This window comes from Garra rufa, chromosome 8 (assembly GCF_049309525.1).
Source record: "Garra rufa chromosome 8, GarRuf1.0, whole genome shotgun sequence".
Taxonomy (NCBI): domain Eukaryota; kingdom Metazoa; phylum Chordata; class Actinopteri; order Cypriniformes; family Cyprinidae; genus Garra; species Garra rufa.
The window spans coordinates 8589788-8615999 of NC_133368.1; the positions used below are offsets into that span (position 1 = coordinate 8589788).

Below are 26212 nucleotides of genomic sequence, written 5' to 3' on the forward strand. Positions count from 1 at the left end.
GTTCATCGACTGACAGCCCTATTTTAAAGTTATTTACAGTACAAAAACACATCGCTTTGCTTCAGAAGGCCTTTATTAACCCCTCAGAGCTGTGTGGAGAGCTTTTTATGATGGATTTATGCACTTTTATTGCACTTCATCCTTCAAACTTTATCATAAATAGGTTAATCCCCATTCACTGGCATTATAAAGCTTGGAGGAGCCAGGACTTTTTTTTTTGTTATAACTCATTGTAGAACAATTGTATTTGTCTGAAAGAAGTCTCATACACCTAGGGTGGCTTGAGGGTGAGTAAATCATGAGGATGTTTTTCATTTTTGGGTGAACTATACCTTTAAATCTGTTCATTATATAAAGCGATCAAATCTCTTCAGAAGATTTAAATAACATCACATTTCTTGTATAATCTCTTTTTGTACTTTTTGAAGCATCAGTATTTGAACTTTGAACTAAGAGACCGAAATCTCTCAGGTTTAATTAAAAACATCTTAATTTGTGTGTTGAAGATGAATGAAAGTCTTATGGGTTTGGGAATAACATGGAGGTGAGTAAATGATGACAGTATTTTGATTTTTGTGTGAACTATGCCTTTAAGAGAATTTCATTTTGGGTGAACCGTTGCTGTATAGAAAACAGATCAATGTCTTTGCTGTGGTCTAGTAAGTTGTTGGAGATGCTTGGCCATATTTCATTCTCTTTGGGCAGGAATCAAGCTCTAGGCAGAGATCGCCTGCGGGGGAAGTCATCTCATTCGCTTAATATGTCTGACTAGCATTTATTCCACTACAGTTGTCCCAAGCACATAGTCCACAGGACTACAGGATCCTTGGTTCTGTTTGACAAATGACACAACCGCTATATATGTACCCTCAGGGTGTTCTGTCAGGTCTTATGGGCTACTCTGTTGCTATGACAATGGGAGGTGAAACCGAGGTCATCTGAAGAAAAAAAAAATAATGCTGCAAATGAATAGTTGCTCAAAAGAGGGGTGTTCCTTTAGATCATTACATTGATTTCCCATATTAAAGTTTGACAAGGAACGAGCAACTGGTGACAGATGGGTAAGGGGGAACGGCCTCCCCCTCTCCAGCACGTCACCGTGTGTGGTGCCCAGCAGTGATATAGCTGGCCCTCTAGAGAATGTTTGTTTGAAGGGGGTTCATTGAGCTGTTATATCATTAGATTTTACTGCCCACTGGACACGTGATAACATTGCTGTAACTTATTGATTGGCTGACAGCAAGACCAAACCCTTGTTATGATGATAAGTCCATAAACCTCATCAAAATGAATATAGGGATGAGCTCCACAGGTGCTACTCATAGTCTTGATTTAAATGCAGACGCTGTGCTCAATTTATACCCCAGCTTGTCTCACAATTCATAATTTAGATCTCTTGATGAGTGTGCTGAAAGTTTTGTGTGCGAACACTGAAAATATTCTAGAAGAAGAACAGGCAATTTGAAACCGTTCCACAGAGTAGATGAGATTCTAGCCTTAGGGAGACGCTATGAATTGGGAACTTGTGCTGTTATTATAAGTTGTGCTGTTATTTTTTTGTCATTAGAGATGTATAACTAAAATGTATTTACAGAAGAGAGATGTTGCTTCTATGTGTTCGTGTAGGCTGGGCCTTTTTATGCCTTCTCTGTCCGTGAAGTATAAAGATGGGAGGGGGGGAGTTCTGTTCAGATCGGCGACAGATGATCAGTCTTGGCACTGTTAATCCTCATTATTTTCCATGTGAATCTTTGATTTCCTCTTGCTCTGCCAGCTGATTTTCTCTAATGAGTGATAAGCACTTCCTCTAAAATCTTTAACCCGGGAAGGGTTCATCAGTAATATAATCTGGTCATTATGGGAGCTGTGCTCACAGTAGCAAGCGCAACAACAACCAAACAAACAATCTTTTTGTGTCTTGCCTAACTGCATTTAGGGTCATAGGGTACAAAGGCCTCCTGGGGCTCTTTTGTTTTTATGTTTTGAACAAAAGACAAAATGTCAATGAAACCACCATAGCACTTTTCTAAACACCTGTTTGTTTTTATGCACTATGTAACTGATTTGAACCATGAGATCAAATAATTGATCTAATATCTAAGGATTAAAAGATTGCAGATTGTAACTAACAAGAAATTAACAGATATAGTTGTATTTTCAAGATACATTTGTACACTTTTGAGATTTAAGAGGCTATGCAATGCAAAAAGTGGTTGGATAAACATATTAGTTATTTTGGGGGGGGGGGGGGGAACGCTTAAATATTATTAACAATATTCTATATCAAACTTATCAAGTATATTTGTATATGGTGATTATACGCTGCCGCTCAAAAGTTGGGGATCAGTAAGATTTTTAATATTTTTTTTAAAGAGCCTCAAAGCTGCATTTACTTGATCAAAAATACAGAAAAAAATAATATTGTGAAATATTATTACAGTTTAAAATAATCGTATTCTATATTAATACATTTTAAAATATAATTTATTCCTGTGATGCAAAACTGAAACTTTATGAGCAATTACTTCGGTTTTCAGTGTCACATAATACTTCAAAAATCATTCTGATATGCTGATTAATTACTGTGCTGCTTAATATATACATATATATATATATATTTTTTTTTTTTTTGGAACCTGTGACTTTTTTCAGGATTCTTGATGAATAAAAGGCTAAAAAGAACAGCATATATTCAAAATGTAAATCCTTTCTAACAATATAAGCATTTGCTATCACGTTTTATCAATTTAACACATCCTTGTAGAATAAAAGTATTAATTTCTTTAAAAAAAAAAGAAAGAATAACAATTTACTGACCACTTTTAGATGGTAGTTTATATTATTACAAAAGAATTTCTATTTTAAATAAACACTGTTCTTTTCAACTTTTTATTTGTTAAAGAATCCTGGGGGGGGGGGAGGTAATATTGTAATAATTCACAATATTACAGTTTTTTTCTGTATTTTTGATCAAATAAATGCAGCCTTGATTAGCATAAGAAATGTCTTTAAAAACCACTAAAAATCTTGCTGATCGCAAACTGTTGAGCAGCAGTGTGTGTGTGTGTGTGTGTGTGTGTGTGTGTGTGTGAGAGAGAGAGAGAGAGAGAGAGAGAGAGAGAGAGAGAGAGAGAGAGAGAGAGAGAGAGAGAGAGAGTGAGAGTTGAGTGATTGAGTGAGTGTATTGTATTTGCACATTACTGTTTATTATTAAGCTGACACAACTCTGAACATGTCTTTCTAAAAAACTCTGCTTATAAAAAAATGTCTAGAAAGCATCTGGTTTGAAAATTGTGTTATATATGTTATAGGATCTTCGATTGAACATACTGTACATTGATTTCCTCACAGCCTCAATTTTATTCACAGAAAAGCAAAATATGGTGTCTACAGGCTAAAGTCTGTAGCCCCTGGGGGCTTTTGCCTCAGGCTTTGGGGCATTTTAACCTCACAGCTTTTTTTTTTTCCCTTAATCAAACTCTTTCCACTATTTCTTTCTACACAGTTTAGCTGCACTCCATTTTATAGAATATTTTGCAGGTGAAATTTGTTAAAGTTCATCTTGTGCACCTCATATTCTTGTGCTGCACTTATGACACATTGCCTATTTTATAGTTTTGAAACAAAACACTGACATTTCTGTGATATATTTATATGTAAATCTATTATAGTGATAAATCATGACAACCATTATTGTAAATTAATTATTACAGATTTACACATACTTTTTTAAGAAGCATTGACGTTAATAATTTTGGCTTTATTAATATTCATTAATATCAAATTTTAATATTGTAGTAATATTAATACAGACAAATATATATTTTACTTCGGTATCAGGAAAGCCCTCTCGTTCCTCTCTAGGGGGTGCAATACATTTTAAGGAAAGCACCATAGAGTACTCCAAGCAATAGAACCTGACAGTGATTTGGCGACTTTAAGTGTGTAAATGGGAAAACGCACTGATTTACATGCCAGCCTCGCCTCTCTCCTCGCGTTCAGCACCCAAATACAGGCAGAAAGGCAGAAGCCAAGCGCGTGGTGATTGTGCACCGCACGCGCACACACTTTGTTTGCTTTGAAATGCAGGATCAAACAGGGCCGTGCCGCACAAGGTTAGACTGTTAGAGGACAAATATACAGTGTCTGTCTCTCTCTCAGTGTCTCTTCTTCTCCCTCTCTCTCATACACACACGCTCGCCTCACGTTTCCGCGCTCGCTTTCCAACGTGCCGCTTTGACGCCCAGATGTCTCTCCTGTGTCCGGCTCCTTACACACAGTTACACGCTGCATACTAATAAACTTCAGCCTGAACTGGATGAACGAGACATACAAATGTCGTTTCATCTCTGTCACACGCTGATTCTCCTTTACGCAACATGTTGTGACATCCTTTTCCTCCCGTCTTTGCGCATTTAAAGGACATTACGCATCGCCAGAACGATGCTGTTTAACGCCACCGCGTCTTTAAACGTCCACACTGCGGCGTTTATGTTGCTCGGAGCTTGTAATGAACGGATGGCTTTTGACGGGAACGTGACGGGATGCTGAAGATGAGTGGATGTGGACAAGAGGAAGGACAAGGGGGTGAACGGCTTTAAAATCTAAATGCGTACGGGGAAATGTGCATTTATTATGAGTGATCTCTCATATTGACACGTCCAGTGAGTGTGGTGTGTGTGTGTGTGTGTGTGTGTGTGTGTGTGTGTGAGAGAGAGAGAGAGAGCGAGAGAGAGAGAGAGAGAGAGAGAGAGAGAGAGAGAGAGAGTGTGTGAGTGCGGGTGCGCGCGCGCGCGCATGTATCCATCGCCTGTAGTCTGTAGATCTGTGTTACTGCGCCAGGATGGAGATGACGCAAATGACCCAGCTCCCCAAAAAGTGTTTCAAGACGAACATGGCGGCAACTTAACACAGGACCCAAGATGATGATGATGATGATGAACAGCAGAGAAGATCGAAGGCAATCCGCCCAGATAGGGAAAGAGCAGTTCGTTCAGCGTCTCGCCTTCCCTTGAGGAGATACGGGGACACAGGCAGGAGCTTCGGGAACAGAGGAGGCATGTTGTCACACAGAAAGCGCTTTTTCTCCGGGGAGCCATCCGGAATAACGGAGATATGACCGCGCGCGGCTTTATCTAGCCCAGAGAGTCGGATACAGCTGCCGGGAGCGCTGTTGAACGGGAGGAAAACATTTCAAATCAATGCATTTTGTGGCAGAGGAGCCGTCGCGGTGGAGTCGGCCAGTGCTGCTCTTTCCTGAAATATGACCAGGGGTGCTTGGACGTGTCGGCAGCAAGATGACGGCTTAAAAATCTGCTTCGCACCCCGAGAGGACGAAAAGCCATTATTCACCGATTCGGAAAGGGCCCAGAGATGGCGACTGTCCTTAGCCTCTCTTTTGTTTATCACCGTTTTGCTCTCTGATCATCTGTGGTTCTGCGCCGAGGCGAAACTGACGAGGACGCGAGACAAACGGCTGGAGCACACGAACCATATACTTTCACCCAGCCATCAGAGAGAGCAGAGTCTTATTTTTATAGGCAATTCTACCAAACCTCTGTGGAGACTTGAAACTTGTCATCCTGACAGCCTCTCCAAAAACTGCTTGACTTTTGACGAGGCGGAAGCCGTGTGCTCGGGCCTCTCCGAGTGGAACCTGAGCGATTTCTATCTTTCTTTTTGTAACTCCTACTCGCTTTTGGATTTGTTTTACGGGTTTACGAGTCCGGACAATTTGACCTGTAGCCTGGACATGGCTGATGCGTCGGGATGCAGCCAGTGCGTTCAGGCTTACCAACGCTACGACCGACGAGCTCAGGAGAAATACCGAGAGTTTGAGCTTTTGGTTCAGAAATATGAAACGGATGTATATTCGGTGCGGACGTGTATGGAAGAGTGCACGGTAGGCGTACGCTGCATTTCCCTTTTGGTGTTGCTTTGTTTGTGGACGGCTTCGAACAGAAGCTCGTCGTGTATGCTGTCATCGCATTTATCTCACGTTAAGCGTATGAAAAAAAAACAGCTCTCTTAAATGTGTACGGTCCGCTGTTTTGTCATCTGAGCGCGAGAGCGCGCGCGGAAACACGGTGCGCGCGCACTTGTGGATTAACGGGAGGTGGATTTTTTGGGCACCTTGAATGCACAAGTTTGGTTTAGATAGAAAGGAGCTTATCGGAACGTTCAACAGTATGTCTTTACTGTGTGGTGTGTTCAGATGATTCAGCTCAACTGTATCAAAATATTATGCAAATCTACTACGAATGGATGTTCCATGACAAAATAAAAAATGATGGGCAAGCTACGCAAAATATAGCTAGCAAAAACATCTAAACCAAACCCAAAAGCTACCACTTTTTATAAATATACAATATAAAAAACAGATATAATTTCACTATGTGGACAAAATGTGGGGATATTTTAGTACAGTATCAGATGGTAATTCCTGGTGTTTTAGAATGACATCACTATAATGACGGCCTTGTTTACATATCTTGGAGTATCATGCAAAGACCATTGTATTTAAATAACAACATAGTACTTGTTCATAGTAATCAGCTGGTTCTTTTTGTGTTTTATGTTCTGTTAGTGTTTTTGCAGTATTACTTGGAAACTGCTCTGATAGCTTATAGTAGTGATGGGGGGCTGGTTCTGGGCACTTTTCAGCTATAGCCAAGCTAGAAAGGCCAGCTTAAACCATCAGGCCATCTTAATTTTGTTTAAGATGTTTTTGTCCACAGGGGTTGCTCTCATAGATGGTAATTACCTCAGCATGGAGGGATGAAGCTGAGGGCATGTCCTCTCATTTGAAACAGTCTGAGATTTATGGTAGGTGTCCTGCGATCTGCAAAGAGATAGAACAACACAAAGATTGCGTGTGTGAGGGAGTGAGAGAGAGGTGGCGCAGTGCTTTATGGAATTTCAATAACGTTAATAGTGCAGCAGTGATTTTTCTGCGTAATCCCCGGAAGGCTATTCTGTTCCAGTCATTGGTGTTTTTTTCTCTTCCTCTTCAGTCATGGTGATGAATAACGTTGCTGTTGCACATGCATGAAATGCGGCTGTTGCTCTCAACCTGTACCTTTAATAGAGCATTAGACTACTGAGCAGCTGCAGCCGCCACAGCACAGAACAGCATATGAAACATGCCATTTCCAAATGATTAGCTATATCAGATTTTTGAGTTCAGATTTCCTGTGCTGTGGGATGAGAAAACAAGGGCAAAATGTCCTGCCAAACTGACTGCAGGACACTTTGTAAAGTACATTACCCATTACAGTGTTTCAGTGAGTGTGCAGCAGATTGTTGCATCTATCTCTTGTTTTGTTGTTGTTTTTTCATTCGCTCGCTCTGTTCTCTCTTGCATCCTTTACGTATTTGTTTAGTTTTGTTCAGGTTTTACAGTTGAGAGTGATTTGGTCCCTGTCCATGGTGCTGAAACAAGTACAATATACATAGTAGTGTTTGCTGAATAAGACACATCTCACCTGAAAATACAGAACAACAACAATTCTAATCCTCATTTAACACTCGTTTTCTCCCTAGTAACAGTGTAAAATATTTAATTAAATCTGTATTCACCTCTAGGTGTTGCAATGCTTTAACATTTTTTTTACATGTTTTTACATGTTTGTAATGGCTGAGCATTAAAGATTTTTTTTTATTCTATTTTATTTTATTTTTTATTCTGATTAATAAAGTCAGCCATTGGCTGTGCAATATTAAAAACATAGTAATGGCAAAAAAAAAAAAAAAAAAAAAAAAAAAAAAAATATATATATATATATATATATATATATATATATATATGCACGCTGAAAAATGAAAATTTACTCACCCTCAGGCCATGAAGATGAGTTTGTTTCTTTATCTAAACAGATTTGGAGAAATGTAGCATTACATCTCTTGCTCACCAATGGATCCTCTGCAGTAAATGGGTGCCGTCAGAATGAGAATCTAAACAGCTAATAAAAACATCACCATAATCCACAAATAATCCACACGACTCCAGCGAAAAGGTGCATGTTTCTAAAAAGCAATTTCATCATTAAAAGGAGAAATATGCACAGATCAAGCTTTGTTTACAACAGCTCTAAACAAACATGTTGGTGGATTTAGATATGAGAGGACAACAGGGAAAGCAGGGGAAACACCTCACTGCAGGACGCATTATTATGGATTTATAGACTATTTGGTCAGAAGCGACAGTTTAAAGTTAAAATGCAGTAATGTTGGATTTGTTTCTCAGAAACACACAGCTTTTTGCTTCACATTATGTTAATTGATGGACTGGAGTTGTTGGAATTACTTGTGGATTATTGACTCAAATTACGACGGCACCCATTCACTGCAGTGGATCCACTGGTGAGCAAGTAATGGTACATTTCTGTTTTGATGAAGAAAAAAATTCATGTACTGAAGGTCAGTACATTTTCAGCAAATTTTCATTTTTGGGAGAACTATTCCTTTAATAAACACTTATATACATTAGATACCATTTGCAGGTTTTAGTTTTTAGATCTTGAAGTTGAATTTAGAAATCAAAACTGAAGAGTAAATATGAAATATGCTTTGTACATATCCTGCCATTCATCAGCTATTTCGACTTCAGATGGCACACAAATCCAATGCATAATCCATATTAATCCATAGATTGTTTAGACGCTACCCAAAATTACACTTCCGCTTCCCAGTCCAAAAATCCAAGCCTTTAGACAACCTTAGGCAGAAAAGCAAGTGGAAGAAATAAATTCATAATCTTCCATCTGTCTAAATGTGTGTGTATGCATGAGAGGGAGTTAAGGAAAATACATGAAAACCAAGAGAGAGATTTGTTTTGTTACCTCTTCCCTAGTTTCAGCCTCAGGCTGCATGGGCCGCCCACAGTCCGTTCACTGACCATCTGATGCATATTGCACAAAAAACTGGCAAGCTCTAATCTGATTGGCTGGCTTTAAGCATCAGCAATGGTTTTTCCAAAAAGTTGTGTTTACAAGGTAGCCAGATAAACACAAGCAGAAGTGTATATACTACTTTGTGTTTATGTAGTTAGACACAAAGAGTCTAACATGCACCACATAATCTATTTCAGACAATTCTGGCCTTAAACAGGCGTTATAAATGAAACTGTGGCTGGTCACTTTACATGTCAATCAGACAGCTTCTTTCTGTCTAAGTGGGCGGTTCTTGGCCAGATACATTGCAGTGTGCACCAGATCTTATGCCTTTAGTCAAACGTCTGGCTACACAAGACTACTTCTTCCCAGGAGCACTCAGTGGAGACATGCTTGTTCTTACAAGGCTTTTTGTCGGTTAGGATGACTCTGATTGACTGATGTTGATTGACAGCTGCTAGTGGATGTGAAGGGGGCCCAGGTGTCTTCCTTTGAACATAACCAGGTTTTTTGTCCTAAGGGTCAGTCTCGGATCAGCTCTAGAAGAGATTTGAATTCATTATCCCTGTAAGGCCTGGCAAAAAAGTGCTTATTTGCATATGTGTTTTGTTTGTTGAGTATCATAATTGATACATCAGGCTTTTAGGGTCCATATAGCATGATAGAGTGAGAAGATGAAGCTCATACTCAAGGAGGGGAAAAACATCTCAGTTTTATATAGAGTAACTGAGCAAAAATATACAATTTGGTGCAGTTGCTGGTATTTATATGGCCAAAGCTAAAGTATTAGTTCACTTCCAGAATAAAAATTTCCTGATAATTTACTCACCCCCATGTCATCCAAGATGGTCATGTCTTTCTTTTTTCAGTCGAAAGGAAATGAAGGTTTTTGAGGAAAACATTCCAGGATTTTTCTCCACTTCAATGGAAGCCTATTTCACGAGTTCCCTCTTACTGATAATAAACTGAGCGAAAGGTTGTGCGTGTTTGGCGTGCTGTCCGGGAGAGGGCCTCGAGCTCGGTGGTAATTCCCAAGCCCGGGGCTCTCCCCCGCCCAGGGGGAGGGGTCCGAGCTCAGCACTGGCCCGAACCCTATAAGCGCTCCCCCTATGGGCTGAAGGTGAGGAGACGGGGTGGAGGATGGGTTTGACGAGACAAGAGATGAGGAAGGTAGGATTGTTGTGTTATTTATAGGGATTTTCCCTGTGTTGATTAGATAGGGAGACTGATTACTAATGATGTATTGGCCGTGTTAATTATCTGCACGAGCTCCTCCCGAAACTCGTTAATAAAACATCACTTCACGAGTTCCCTCTTACTGATAATAAACTGAGCGAAAGGTTGTGCGTGTTTGGTGTGCTGTCCGGGAGAGGGCCTCGAGCTCGGTGGTAATTCCCAAGCCCGGGGTCCTCCCCCGCCCAGGGGGAGGGGTCCGAGCTCAGCACTGGCCCGAACCCTATAAGCGCTCCCCAAAAGGCTACTTACTTGCAGGACAGCAGCCAAAACGGCACCCCAAAGAAGGCTTGGACTTAAAGTCCCCCTGAAATCAAAATTAAAGTTTTTTGGCTTTTAGTATGAATATATTAGTTTTAAGATTATCTATAAGCTAGTGTGTTTCAAAGCAGTGACAAAATTCGCTTTTACAAGATATGGGCATTCAAAACTTACACTCTCGTCACTTCCGCCAATATGAATCAAGGATTTTGATGATATCACCGCGCACTTCAGTTTCAGATCAAACGTTCTGTCCAATAAAATGCTCTCTAGAGTCCGTAGTGTCCCGCCCCCTACACAGAGACGCGGAGCAGATCATATGCGCTCATATGCGCGGTCGGACTCGGCATGTGTTAAACTACACAGCCTCAGCATGATTATTATCACTATTTCGTTTTAGCAAGAGTTTCATATTGAATCTGTGGGGTAATTTATTAGTCTGTGGCTGTCATAAGATTACAAATGCGGCTTTACCGAGCTCAACGGCTCTGCCCCGAGCAGATATAAATGGAACGCTATTGGCTGTTCAAAATTAGTGGGCGGGGCTTAGCGATATGTTTTTGTTTCAGTTAAAAGAACGTCACCACATAGAAGAACGCTGCGTGTTTCAAGGCACTTCAGTGGACCTTTAAGGGATGCTGGACGTTCGCTGTAGTTGCGGGCGTTGGTGCGTGATGGAGATGAGGGAGGAGCTCCGGCGGGTACTGCTGGGGTAAAATAGGACAACTCCTAAGGAAAGGCACTTTTTTAAAAAATGTATGGGGCTCCTGCGGGAGAGGGAGTTTATTAGTAGAGGCTCCAGCGGGAGCTAACGCTGCAGTGTGGAAGAAGGCTGAGGGCTCCTGCGGGAGCTGGCACTGCGGTGCAGGGATGATGGCTAGAGGCTTCTGTGGGAGCGGGCTCTTTTGTGGCAGAGGGAGGTTGTAAATAGAGGCTCCAGCGGGAGCGAATGCTGCTGCATGTGAGAAAGGCCAAGGGCTCTATAAGGGAGCTGGCACTGCGGTGCGGAAAAGAGGGCTAGAGACTTCTGCGAAAGCGGCCTCTGCTGCTGCAGAGGGAGGTTTAAAATAGAGGCTCCGACAGGAGCGAAACGCTGCTTCTGAAAAGTTGGAAGGAGGCTAGGGGCTCCTGCGAGAGCTGGCACTGCGGTGCAGGGAGGAGGGATAGAGGCTTCTGCGGAAGCGGGCTCTGCTGTGGCAGATGGAGGTTAAAATATAGAGGCTCCAGTGGGAGCGAATGCTGCTAGTACAGAGTGGGAAGAAGGCTAAGGGCTTCTGAAGGAGCTGACACTGCGGTGCGGGGAAAGCGGCTAAATGCTTCTGCGGAAGCGGGCTCTGCTGCGGCAGAGGGAGGTTAAGAATAAAGACTCCAGCGGGAGCGACCTCTGCTTCTGCGGTGTGGGAAGAAAGCTACATGCTTCTGCGGAAGCGGGCTCTGCTGCGGCAGAGGGAGGTTTAAAATAGAGGCTCCGGTGGGAGCGAACGCTGCTGCAGAAATGTTGGAAGGCGGCTAGGGGCTCCTGCGGGTGTTGGCACTGCGGTGCAGAAAAGAGGACTAGAGGCTTCTGCGGAGGCGAGCTCTGCTGCGGCAGAGGGAGGTTAAAATATAGAGGCTCCAGCGGGAGCGAATGCTGCTAGTGCAGAGTGGGGAAAAGGCTAAGGGCTTCTGAAGGAGCTGACACTGCGGTGCTGGGAAAACTGCTAAATGTTTCTGCGGGAGCAACCTCTGCTGCTGTAATGTTGGAAGAAGGCTAGGGGCTCCTGCGGGAGCTGACACTACGGTGCGGGGGAGAGGGCTAGATGCTTTGCGGAAGCGGGCTCTGCTGCGGCAGAGAAAGGTTATAAATAGAGGCTCCGGCGGTAGCGTACGCTGCTGCTGCAGTGTTGGAAGAAGGCTAGGGGCTCCTGCGGGAGCTGGCACTGCGGTGCGGGGAGGAGGGCTAGATGCTTCTGCGGAAGCGGGCTCTGCTGCGGCAGAGAAAGGTTATAAATAGAGGCTCCAGCGAGAGCGAATGCTGCTGCTGCAGTGTGGTAAGGAGGCTAGGGGCTCCTGCGGGAGCTGGCACTGCGGTGCGGGGAAGGGGGGTCAGAGGCTTCTGCGGAAGCGGGCTCTGCTGCGGCAGAGAAAGGTTATAAATAGAGGCTCCGGCGGGAGCGAACGCTGCTGCTGCAGTGTGGGAAGAGGGCTAGGGGCTCCTGCGGGAGCTGGCACTGCGGTGCGGGGAAGGGGGCTAGAGGCTTCTGCGGAAGCGGGCTCTGCTGCGGCAGAAAAAGGTTATAGATAGAGGCTCTGGCGGGAGCGAGCGGGCTAGAGACCGAGTGGACAGGGGGCTTGGAATAAAACGGGTTAGCCGACTAGGGTTTGATGGGTTTCCTTGATGGAGGAGCGATCTGGTCGGATGTAGCTCTTGAAAGCTTCTGATGATCAGCGGCCAAGCGCTTGGATCTGCTGTTGGGAGAGGCCTTTTTGAGCGGCTGTGGTTGCTGCGCCTATACGGAATGAATGGCTGGAAAAGTTGTCGGCTGGGGTACCAGAAGCAAGACGGATTTAAGGTGCTTTTGGAACCAGAAGCGTGTGGCGGGGCGGTTGAAGTCGTCTGTAAAGAGGGGGTCGGAAGGGGGTTTGGATTGGGATTTCCTGAGCTGGCGGAAGGCTAGGAGGGTTTGGAATGGTTGGAGGGATGATTGAAGGTTAAAAATATAAATGAAGTGGCCTTTCTTTGTTTGGTCTGTCTCACTTTGTTTTATGAAGTAAGAGATGGTTTCACCGTCTAGCACTGCTAGATCGGAGACAGTTGGGTGGATGGCTGGGTTGAAGCCAGATGTAAAGGCGAGCTCAGAGCATCTGAGGAAACCGAAGAAAGCCAGGATAAACATGGCGTCTAATGTGCGGGCAGTGCAGATGGAATGGTAACCTTCACGGAGGGTGGAGATGATAGGTTGTCTGGGGGGTTGGGCTTTTTTTTTTTTTAACTTTGAGTAGGGCAATTCTAGGAATGGGTAATTTTGGCCGAAAGTGAGCCGTTATAGAAGTTTATGAACAAATTAGATCCCGCTAAAGTATCCTTTAATGGAGCTGACTTGGAGGTTTTTGATGGCGTTGAGGTAGGAGATGAAGGAGGTAATAGCTAGCAGGGAGAAGTTGGGAAAAGATAACTTGTAAGCTGCGTAAAATGCTTTGAAACATTTCTGTGCTGTTAAGTAAGACTTGGAGGGTTCTGGGGGAAACGGCTTAGAGGATGGAATTGAGGGAAGCTTCGAGGAGGGGTCTCAGGGGGTGGTTTTTGGGAATATTAGCTCTGAATAGGGAAGTACTGGGGTCGGGAGCGGGTCCGCCTCTGGCGCCGAGGATCTGAATTTCTGGAAGGAAAAAAGGAGAAGAGAGTTAACTATTGATTTCTAGACCCAGGAATGTGTTTTGCGGTGATAATGAATTGGTCGCAAGCCGAAATCCAAATCGGGCATCTTAACAAAAGGCATTAGAGTGGGGTAATGGGAGCAGCCTTTGTTGGCGCGGTGCACGGTAGCTTCGTTGTCGCAATAGACAAGGATGCTAGTGGCGGACCATTCTTTACCCTATAGAAAAGCTGCAATGACTGAAGGATATAGCTCAAAATAGCGCTGAGGATGATATCTGATGCGGAAAATCTGCCAAGCTGGGGGTGGGGGGGCTTATGTGGATGCGAACCAGCGGCCTTGGAAAACACCTCCGAAACCGATGGAGGGGGTGACATCTGTAAACGGTTGGATATCAGTTGGGGAAGAAATCAGGTTTTTATATAAGGATTATCCGTTCCATTGTTGAAGGAAGGATATCCGCAGACTGAGTTAGTTGCGGCATGGGTCAGTTAGGGATATTTGGTTCTCTAGGGGGTGGGCGGAGGATGTGAGAAAGAGTAGATGGAAGACGAAGGGGCGGGATGATGCACATTGCAAAATTTAAATGGCCTAAAACGGATAAAAGCTTGCGCTTGGAACGGTTAGGATTAGTTAAGAGTGAGGAAGTCCCCAGAATCGTTCTATCGATTTTCTCTTTGGGTAGAGAGGCCTGGAATTTTTTTTTTTTTTTTTGGGGAATCCAAGTTGATGCCAATAATTCAATAGAAGTGCTGGGGCCTAGGATTTGTCTTGGGCGAGGGGAATCCGGAGCTCTGCGAAAAGCTTTTGGGTAGTCAAAGATGTGCGGCTGGGGAGGAGTCGGGGGGCAAGATGATCAGAAAGTCGTTTAGGATATGAACCAGAAACTGTATGTCATGATTGTTGGAGAGGATCCAGCAAATTGCCTCTGACAACATGTTGAAAAATTAAGGGCTGTGAAAGTGAGGCAGTGAAGTAATATTTATTCTGCCAGCAGACGCTGAATAGGTGCCAAAAATCTGGGTGGATGGGCATGACTTTGAGGTAGAGGCGATGTCGACTTTGGCCAGCAAAGCACAGTGATTTTTTTTTTTTTTTTTATATTAGGAAATTATATTATATTAGGAAATTCACTGATTCAGGTTAGGCAAAGGCAGACTGGAGATTGGGGCAGATAAGGCTTCAAAAGGAATCAGATTGTATAATTAGAACATGTGTTTTGGAAATAACACGTAGCTTTTTTGTAAAATCAACAAAATTAATGAAATGACTCGAAAAAGGATTCGTTCATTTGCTGAACGAGCCACAAAGATCCAAGTCGGTAAAAATGATTTGAACTCACGCTAGACGTAATCCCTGTAATGGACGAAAGAAGGGGGAGGGGAGGAATGGCGGGTGCTGGGGCTTGCGCAATTAGTGGAGGGATGTTCGCGTTGGTTTTGGATGGCGGCACTGCCGGCCATGGGAAGGAAAGGGGAGTGTGCTGAGGCATGGGCTGTGAATGGGACTTTTGCCGACTGTGGCAGTAAACTCACGCTACCACGGCGGTAACTCACGCTACCGCGGCGGCTTGAAGAAGCTGCTGGGTTGTGATCGAAGCCGTGAGCGGCGGGCTGGCGTTCGCTTTGGTAGCTCGGCGCGGGATGTTGGCGCTGGGGCTGGCGAGCGCTTGCCGCAGACCTGCCACGGTCCATTTCGCTGTTGCTGGAGCGGATGAGAAGGCTGAGGCGTCGGAAGACGCCGGGGAAGGTGCCGGTGATGGCGTCGCGAGAAGGCCTGCGGCCCCGTGGTGCAGCCACGGGCTCGGTTGTAGGATCCTGCGGGGCGGTGGTGGCTAGAGTTGCGGCTAGGGATGCTGCGGGATCTCGTGCCGCTTCAAAAGCGTTATCCTCTGGATAAAAGGTGATCTCGGACATGTTCTCGGTGGTTGGATGTGCCGAAGTGTTGACGAGACAAGAGATGAGGAAGGTAGGATTGTTGTGTTATTTATAGGGATTTTCCCTGTGTTGATTAGATAGGGAGACTGATTACTTATGATGTATTGGCCGTGTTAATTATCTGCGCGAGCTCCTCCCGAAACTCGTTAATAAAACATCACGTGTTAAATGTCCAAATTGCAGTTTCAATGCAGCTTCAAAGGGCTCTACACGATCCCAGCCAAGGAATAAGGGTCTAATATAGCCAAACGTTCTGTCATTTTCTAAAAAAAAAAGAACATTTTTAGACTGTTTAACCACAAATCCTCATCTTGCACTTGTGCAATGCACATCTGTGACTTCACACATTATGTTGGAAAGGTCACGTGTGGTTATTTTTTGTCTGTGTACTCCAGTTCAAAAAGGTAGTGTAGGTAAAAACTCCATCTTATTTTCTCCTCCAACTTCAAAATAATCCAACATTGATGTTTTAGCTTTTTTTGTAAAGGGCGGTTGACTTGCTTTGCCTGTTCGCTTTGTAAACACTGGGTTCGTACTCCTGTGACTTTCCAATGTGACTATATAATGTGTGAAGTCGAGCTAGTGCAAGATGAGCATTTGTGGTTAAAAAGTTCATACATTTTTTTTTTTTTTTTTTTTTAGAAAATGACAGATAGTTTCACTAGATAAGACTCTTATTCCTCGGCTGGGATTGTGTAGAGCCCTTTGAAGCTGCATTGGACCTTCAACATGTTAATGTCCATTGAAGTCCACTACATGGAGAAAAATCCTGGAATGTTTCCCTCAAAAACCCCTATTTTAGGGAAATATTACTGATAATACTCTTATGTTTACTTTGTTAAAATGATCAAAAAATGGGAAGCATGCAGCAGATTTTGTACAACAGGTTTTCAGCAAAGTTTTGTTTATTTTTTATAAATTAGAGACAGGCTTTGTAGAGTAATTTCTCTTTGGAAGAGAAACTTGTATTGAACAAGCATACATTGAAAATCCTTTCACTGTTTAACGAGGAGACATTTGTAATCAACATACTAAATACGTTAGTCATAATTGGTCCGCAGAGAATGGCTGGAATTGATACCTTGTTGTTTTGTTGGTGTTTTGGCATTGTAAGCTGCGTATGAAGCTCCTTTTGACCTCCTCCTTTTCATCAACTAATCAGTGAGTGGAATGCAGGCCGCGAAAAGTGTTGGAAGAATTGCGTAGTGAAATAAAAATCTGAATCTGGGGAGTTGGCAGCCTTTTAACACAATCTAAATTGCAAATCTATTCTTATGTTCATGTGACCTTTGCACAAGCACTGCTCTTTGTGTTTGAATTGTGGAATGTCAGTTTAATGACCCCTGCGCTTCTTGAAGCGAAATTATATTTGGGAAGAAAACAATCATATCTCTCTTTGTCTCTTTTTTTACCCTTTTTCAAAACATATTTTCCTCTTCTTCTCCCTCTTCCTGTGTGTTTGCTCGCCTCCTCACCTTCGGTAGCCTGCGCATTGTTGCACACAAGTGGGGAGATAATGACATTTTTGGCGAGAGGCTGCCCTCTTGACAGCACGACAGTGTGACTTTGTAAGGGCGCTTTATTTACTGCCTAAGCCATGGCGACTGTGGAGGGAGCTGAATCCGGCCCTCTGCATCCTCTTCCCCAGGGCATTAAATATGTATGGGACTAAAGAGCCATGGACCTGCCGGATCTCTGTTTGCAAGAAAAATTAATGAGACGGAAAGACAGCGATTTCCACCGTGCTGCCCCGTGTTCGCATCCGGGAACAGGCACTTTTGGTGCTGAATATCAGTGGTTATTAACTTACAGAGGGCGGGTTCGCACCTTGTGGAGATCCATCATAGAAACATGAAGAGATCTTGGAGGTGAAGTGTGTAATTTCTGTGGCGCTAGCTGCACTGAATGGTATGGTGAAACTGTGATTGTTGTTGAGCTGGTTTCCTGAACACTCTCCCTTCACCTACTACAATTAAACAGTCCCACTTCAAATTTTTGCCCTTGGCCAAATTTTGCTTTGTCAGGTTGGTTGTGAAGCTGAAATAAACATAATGTTCTGATAGCGCTACAGTTGACTCTATTTTTGATGTCGGATATAAAAATGCACTGGTGTAGGATTTACTTTGAAAGATTTGAAAGATTAGTGAATATCACAAATAATAGTAAAGAAAATGGAAAGTACATCAAATTAAACGTGAAATTTTAAAGCAGATCTTTCTTGTAAAACACTCTGATGATCTTTAAATCTTTAAAAACATCCAGAAGTATCACACAATAGCTGTCACTCACTTGTAATTGCACGGATTATTCGTATTTATACCCACAAGAGAACTTCTCCTGAAAAATGTCTGCCTAATTCACAACACGTGTGCACACTTGAGTTTGTTCTTAACCTCATTCTGATGTTAGTCAGTTTGGAGTGTTCTAAATGAGCAACTGTGTACCTGGGTTAGTCATTTGCATAAAACATTCCCAGTCTCCATATAAAGGCATTCGTCACGCTCAGCAAACTTATGACGCTCTATAAAAATGCAGTGTCACCTGAGAGCCTGTGCAGCCAAGATCCTTGAGCAATGCCAAGTGTGCCAACCAGTTCAAACACAATAATCAGCTTTTATACAGACCCAGATTATATACCTTTCATTAGCCTTCTGTAGGCCTGTCGCAATGATCAATATGTTGACCTATTACACAGTATACTCTAACAGTCAAAAGTTTGGACACACTTCCCCATACTTCCCCTGGGGAAGTGTGTCCAAACTTTTGACTGGTAGTATATGTACATGATCTCAATAATTTTTGGTTACGCAATATGTTTTTATATATTTATATACGTGTCAGTTGTGTTGCTGTCTATGCAGGGTCAGAAAGCTCTTGAATTTCATCAAAAATATCTTAATTTGTGTAATGAAGATGAATGAAGGTCTTACGCATTTGAAACGACATGAGGGTGAGTAGAGAATGACAGAATTTGCATTTTTTGGGTAAATTCCTGTGTTTATAAGGTCACCTAGAGTATGTGAATTTTGTGATGTGTATGTACAGTCAAGCCCGAAATTATTCATACCCCTGGCAAATTCTGACTTAAAGTTACTTTTATTCAACCAGCAAGTTTTTTTTTTTTTTTTGACTGGAAATGACACAGGCTTCTCCCAAAAGATTATATGATGATGTACAAGAGGCATCATTGTGGAAAAAATCTTTTATTTACATTTGAACAAAAAGTGGCATGTCCAAAATTATTTATACCTTTCTCAATAATAGAAAAGCCTTTTTTTGGGCTATTACAGCAATCAAATGCTTCCTATAATTGCTGACCAGCTTTTTGCAAGTCTCCATTGGTATTTTTGCCCATTCAGTTGGAGGGTCTCCTTGCATCCTTGCATCCTCCTTCCATCACCCTGATCTTTAGCTCCCTCCACAGATTCTCAATTGGATTTAAGTCAGGACTCTGGCTGGGCCACTGCAAAACGTTAATGTTTTGTCTGCTAACCATTTCTTCACCACTTTTGCTGTGTGTTGTGGGTCATTGTCGTGCTGAAATGTCCACTGGTGCCCAAGGCCAAGTTTCTCTGCAGACTGCCTGATGTTGTTGTTGAGAATTTTGATGTATTGCTCCTTTTTCATAGTGTCGTTTATTGTGATTAGGTTCCCTGGTCCACCAGTGGTCCAAAACATTAGGTTCCCACCAACATGTTTGACAGTGGGGATGGTGTTCTTAGGGTTAAAGGCTTCTCCTTTTTTACACCAAATGAAGGCTGTATCATTGTGGCCAAACAATTAAATTTTTGTTTCATCTGACCATAAAACAGAAGATCAGAAGTCTTCTTTGTCCAGATACATATAATATGTAATATTTTTCATTTCAGAGTATGTGAATTGCGAATGTGTTGTTAAATCTTTTTTTTCTGTAAGGTTTAGAGATATTTTTGTGCAAAAGTGTATATTTTAGTGCATAAATTACATATGAATCATGATTTGAGTCCTTGTTTGTTGCAGTTACATGGAAATGAGTCTTTTTTGTTTCACAAAAGAACGAAAGCTTTGGAATGAAATGAGGATGAGAAAAAGACTTGTCTCTTTTGGACAAACTTTTCCTATAAACATATGAGCAACGCATCCACAATTCGCATGAGAAATATCCTCTCCACTGTACAGCACATTCAAGCATTATTACTATTATGGAAATGTTTCTTAACCTCACCTACCCGTACACCAACTCACCCACCCACACACGCTGAACCCGAAGTAGAGAAAGAAACTGGCAAGTGTGAGTGTTTACTCTCCTCAGGTAGAGAATAATCTAGCCGCGGGGTTCGTCCACCTGCATCTAGGCACGGAAACCAAGCACATGGCCATAAACACACAGTAACCAGACCTTTCATTTAGCCCTGCCACTGCCAGAGCAGCAGGTACCTCCTTAATCCTTTCCAACTAGACCGGTCTCCAAATCGTTGAAATCAATGCTTCCTGCTCGAGTCCTCTTTAACCTTTCCTGGAAGGGCAGATGGTGAAAGGAGGGCTGGCGGACGAGGCTTCTTTGGCTTAGAGGCTCATATGCCACTCCGTGTCCCTGGAGTTGGCTTATCGTCCTCAGCCCTGGGGCCTTTTTGACACGGCACAGAGGCTCAGCGGAAAGCCAGAGGACAAAGCCAAGGATCACGATCCTATTCTACTGCCGCCGCACGGGCCAGAGATGCGCTCGCGGCCCGTAGGGCACTCGTGTGATCGTTGTTTTCCCCTGTCTGGAACACTTGTAAAACCACAAACAATTACTGTCAGCTGTCTGCACACATGGGCGTATTTACCGATGTGTTGTGAATTCCCATTTAGAGACAAGACAGATATGAAATGGAACATAAATGAAGTTGGATGTGGGAAGTGTTTTTCCCTGTTGGTGAGAATGGTCATAAAGCAAAGGTGTTCGCTGTTGTTTCATAATGAGGAGCGAGATGAGGAAGCAAGTTAAAATGTGTCTAAACTGCATGTTATTGTGAAGCGACCAGTGCTTCTCAACTTTTTTGGCTCCAACACCCTTCATTGTCCAAGACAATAATCAAATGCCTGAATCTAAACTATGATATTGATACTTCTGATTTATTGACAATCTTTACTTACACAAATATAACAAATACTAGAATAATAAAAGAAGAATTAACTATATAAATTCCATGTTTCTTCTCTTAATAAATAATGAATTTGTTATTTTCCTACCATTCGTGATTATAAGAAGTTTGTGCAACTTATGTTTACTATAGAAATTTTCCTGACTTCTTGATTTCCATGACTTTTCTAGGTCTTAAAATCACACAAAAATTTAATTGCATATCCAGGTTTTACAAGACAATGAGAAGCCTGGCTTTTAAATCATAATGATAGTTCTAAGAGAACAAACTGACATCATTTTTCTTTTTTTAAATTTATGTCTAGATTTTTAGCTGTTTTTATCTTATTTCAAAGCTGATTTTGTCTTATTTAATGATTTTAAGCCATCATGTGGCCCTCTTTGAAGTGTGCTGAGGCCTCCTGGTTCAGAGCCATCCCTTTAAACACACTCTCACCTCATACTTGAAGGGAACAGACTGTCTTCTGAAAACTATCAATGGCATTTTCATTTCGTCTAGTCTACTTCTGCCTGAAAAGTAGAAATTATGAGTGCAGGCTTGTTTTTTGTATAGCTCTTACTGGGGAAACCACTATATTTCTGTCAATCTGTTGGCACCAATAGCCTTGTGGTTGTGTGTCGACAATACAGAGCAACTGTGCAAACTTTGATTTCTGTCTCGAGGTCCTTTGCCAATCCCACTCCTCTCGCTCCACCCAATGCTTTCCTGTTGTGTCTCTACTGTCCTATCCTAATAAAAGGCATAAAAGCCCAAAAGCATCACCTACTGGAAGAGAATGAATTTGCCTTTTCAATAAGCCTGTCTGCTGTTTTTGTTCGGGCGTAAAAATCAATGTGAACATTGACCCATGTTTTTGAGCAGTGAACACACAGTTGTAAATGTGTACCAGTGGATAGATAAGAAGCTAATGTTCCTTTTAATAATCTAAACCATTAAGATGGTATAATGTATGTTTTATAATAATATAACAATTGACACTTTTGACTTATCCTTTCCTTAAAAATGGTTTAAAGCCTGAAATGCTTATCTGTTTATCTGTAACCTGTATCTGAACCTTTTTTCACCCTTTTTGTCATTTTACAGTTTAATATGTTACCATAGACAGTGCCCTGCTCTGCTCATATGGTATTATTAAAAAAGACCTTAAAAGACCTTAAATTTGATGTTACAATCCTGCAGATACCCTGTGAAAAGTAAGCCTGATTGTTTTTCACCAATATATCTCGGAGCGTATAGATTTTTGTGTGAACTTAGGAGTTTGACTCAGCACTAACACTATAATGATCTAAATCTATAGTAGATTACTGCCAAAAATTCAGGGCTCAAATTAAGGATGGCCTGTTGGCCCAGGACCAGTGTGAGAAAGTTTTGAATTGATTGACCAAACTTGTCCTATTGGGCCAGATCTTAGAGCAATTATTAGCAGGAAATCGTATGCCTTGTAAACTTAGTCGCAATGAAAATACCAACAGATCTTTTCATCCATATTTTGATGTACATTTGAGTGTAACAGAATACTGAAAAGAAAGTAATGTAGGGTGGGGTTTTGGTTCATTCCACAATAAGATCAACAACATGCATTTAGAAAATACAAATTAAATTCCATTGCATGCTAACTTTTAAACATTTGGTTTTCTTTGACATTTGGAATCTTGTCAAAATTGACTTGAGTGAATAATTTTTTTCAGGAAAGGTGTTTCTCTGTATTATTTTCAGCTGCAAATATTCTTTGTAAAGAAAGCATCACATCTGATTTTAAAATCATATAATATTTAAAATATTAAAATTTAAATTATGTCAAAAATAAACATAACATAAAAACATATCAAATGTAAAAAATTATAAATGCAAATATAATTATTAATTCAAAATTATATTTGAGCCTGTGAAAATGTTGATGTTTGCATCAAATAATCATCTCTGTATGTAGGATTATTGCTTTTCTGACATAGTAAACTTGCTCAGTAGCTCACCTGGTATGGCACTGCTTTGTGTTTTTATGACTGTTTTTACAATTAAACAACATCTGAAAGTTTCATTTCCATTGATGTATGGTTTGTTAGGATGGGACAGTATTTGGCTGAGGTACAACTATTGAACTACTGAAAATCTGGAATCTAAGGGTGCAAAAAAAATCTAAATATTGAGAAAATTACCTTTAAAGTTGTTCAAATTAATGTCTTAGAAATCCATATTGCTAATCAAAAATTAAGTTCTAATATAATTAAAGGTAGAAAATTTACAAAATATTTTCATGGAGCATGATCTTATCTTAATATCCTAATAATTTGTGGCATAAAATAAAAATCGATCATTTTGACCCATGCAGTGCATTTTTGGCTATCGCTACAAATATACCCGTGTTACTTAAGACTGGTTTTGTGGTCCGGGGTCACACATGTCCAATTTTGGGACAGTCATGTTATATTTCAGCAAAGTTGTTTTCTAAACATTTGTTTTGTTAACATTGAAGGAAGTCACATGTATGAACTGTGATTGGCTGGATATGATGTAATGCTACAGCAGAACACATAAATACGACACGGAGACACACACTTCTTGCCCCACACACATTAAAGCAAACAAGCAGTAATTGTGTATCTCTGGAGTGCTGTTTCCTGCAGGTCCAGGCCTGGCCCTTTCTTCCGGTCTAATTCAATTTATGACCTCCTGATTCTCTCTGCTGTACTAAGTGCTAAAGGAGGGGACCGTCTCCCTCTGCCTCATCCGCCACTGGAGCCGAAGTCTTCTGCTACACTCGCTCTAGGAGAGCTGATTTAGTCGCAGAGATTCACTTTCTAATACACACTTATCAAAAGAATCTTTCTTTCCCCATCTTTCCTTTACAGTCCGTCTCACTACCTCTGTCGCAGATCTGTGTGTCGGATTCGCTCTGTATTTCTATTACAGGCTGTGTCCACACAGGCCCAGACAGACTCGCTGGGGTCCCTCAGGACTGCCTCTAGAACATGGCAGTTAAGACAAGCCTTTCTTCCTTCTGTCTTCCCGAGTCTCTCTTCTTCTCCTGAGTGGAGGATGGCCACATGCTCTGCCAGAGATCTGTTTTACAGAGCTAATCCTTCCTGCAGGCTACATTCTGTTAGAGGACATGTACAAAACCTCTGAAATCTAGAAATCTACACTCTTAAATGCCATACTACTTTGACGTTAGTAATAAGCAGGGCTATCTAATAAGGGAAACGTCACTTACATGGGAGAATATGCAGATGATACAGCTGTAATGTGCAAAGATATTTGAATGTGACAATTCAGAAAGCTGTCAAAAATGTCATATTTCACCACAAATTTTGTTCACAAACCATTTACTTGGTCAAAATACAATAAAAAAAAAGTGAAATATTACATGTAAAATAGTTACAATTATACATTTTTTATATTTTAAATTTATTTCTGTGATGGCAAAGCTGGATTTTTAGCGTCGTTACTCTAGTCTTTAGTGTCACATGATTCTTCAGAAATCATTCTAATATGTTGATTTGCATCTTATTAAGCATTTCATATTATTGTTATTATTGTTTGATTGTCAGGATTCTTTGATTAATAGAACATTCAAAAGAACAGCATTCATTTGAAATCTTTCGTAATATTGTAAATGTCTATACTGTCCCTTTTCAGTGCATTTGGTTAATGCTTCCTTGTGGAATAAAAATATACATTTTCTACAAAACAAAATACACCAAACATTTTAACGGTAGTGTATATTTTGCTAATAGATTTGCTAATTTTAAAGATCATTAGACATTCTTTAGACTATTCATTAAATTCTGCATATTTTCCACACAAAATCTTTCACCTAAATAAAAAATATGGTCTCATTTTCACTATTGATATATTAATTAAATGGTCAGATTTCATAAATACACAATTTTTACTGTAATTTACTTAATTGTCATGAACATTATGCAAAAAAGACAATGCTTAAAATAGGATAAAATGCACTTAAAATTCTAAAATCATTAAAAAACGCTTAATAGTTTTAAACAACCTTTATTTTCTTTATTGAAAGTAATTGCTGTTTTGCTGTTTGATTTTATCTGAATGGTAATGGATCAAAGGTAAAAACCACATGTTATATATATATTATACATGTCATCAAAGTTGTTCTAAAACCAAAACAATGCCTGTTTTTGACAATTTTATTAACTTTTTTGATTCACTTATAATGTTGATTACTATATATATAAACCAGAACTCATTAAACATAAAAAAACCTATATCATCCTATGAGACAATACCCTGAAGTAATTGTAAGCTGAATGCCTTGCTTAGCGAAACTCCAGTTCATTGGCGTCAGTTACTGGAAGTAAACCTACACTGTAAAAAATAACCGTGAATTTAACGGTAAGAAACTGTAAAAAATGCTACAGTAACCTGTTAAATGGTTAACAGTAAGTTCCCTGTATATATGGTGAAAAACTGTATTGGACATTGCATTATGTAATTTTACAGTAGTATACCATTTTCGGTGAAAAAGGACATAAAATTTACTGGGAATAACTGTACAATGAAATAATCTTTTCTTAGTTTTTTCTTATCACTTTTGTACATTAGGGTTTTATGTTACATGTAATGTTGTTAAATGAATGCTTATTGCATTATTTCAGTTTTATGTGTGTTACCATGAGGTTTAGTGTTAAAAGCTGCTTGTGATGGACCTTGGTTCATCATGTGACTTTCTCATCACCACCTGCATTTGGTGGTTATTTGTGTATTACAAAGGTATAAAACAGATTTCAGTACTTATTCAGTACTTCAATAGGTTGGTACATTAACATTATATCAGTTAAAGAAATTATGGTATTTAAAAGTACATTTAAATACCATAAAACGTAAAATTTTGCTGCCGTTTTTTTATCGGTAAAATTCTGGCAACCACAGCTGCCGGGTTTTTACCGTAAATTTTTACTGTTTTTTTTTTTTTTTTTTTTTTTTTTTTGTGTACATACAATTTATCAACCCAGTCCAGTTGTGTCATGATCGGGGCTGTGGGTCTTCCCTCAGCCTCCCGAGGTCGCTGTTCCTGCACTGCACTTCCTGATTGCATTCACCTGTCTTTGTCATTAGCACTGATCACCCACATCTGTTCACTATCTGGACTATAAGAACTCTCACTTCTCACTCCTGCTTCGTGTCTGCATTGTCTCTAGTCCTGTTTGTATTTTGTGTTCTGAATTCCCTGCCTTTGATTGTGTTCTTGATCTTGTTTATTTTTGTGTTTCAGTTTATGTTCAGTTGTGCCGTGTTGGCCTTTTGTTTGTTTGTTTATTGTTTTATTATTAAATATCCCTCTTCCTGCATTTGGACCCAGACCTCCTTCATACCGTGACAGAATGCAGACATCCACATTGGGTCCAGCGGGGGAGATGTCTTTTGAGGCGGCGTCGGCC

General features: G+C 41.1%; 1 protein-coding gene across 1 annotated transcript in view; it reads left to right on the forward strand.

Annotated features, from left to right (window-relative positions):
• The first annotated feature begins 4830 nt into the window (after positions 1-4830).
• nalf1b (NALCN channel auxiliary factor 1b) overlaps positions 4831-26212 on the forward strand; it is a 177479-nt gene continuing 156097 nt past the window's right edge. The window contains exon 1 of the mRNA XM_073846134.1: positions 4831-5902. Coding sequence (XP_073702235.1) covers positions 5264-5902 — 639 coding nt within the window. The 5' untranslated portion in view covers positions 4831-5263. The remainder of the gene's footprint in view (positions 5903-26212) is intronic.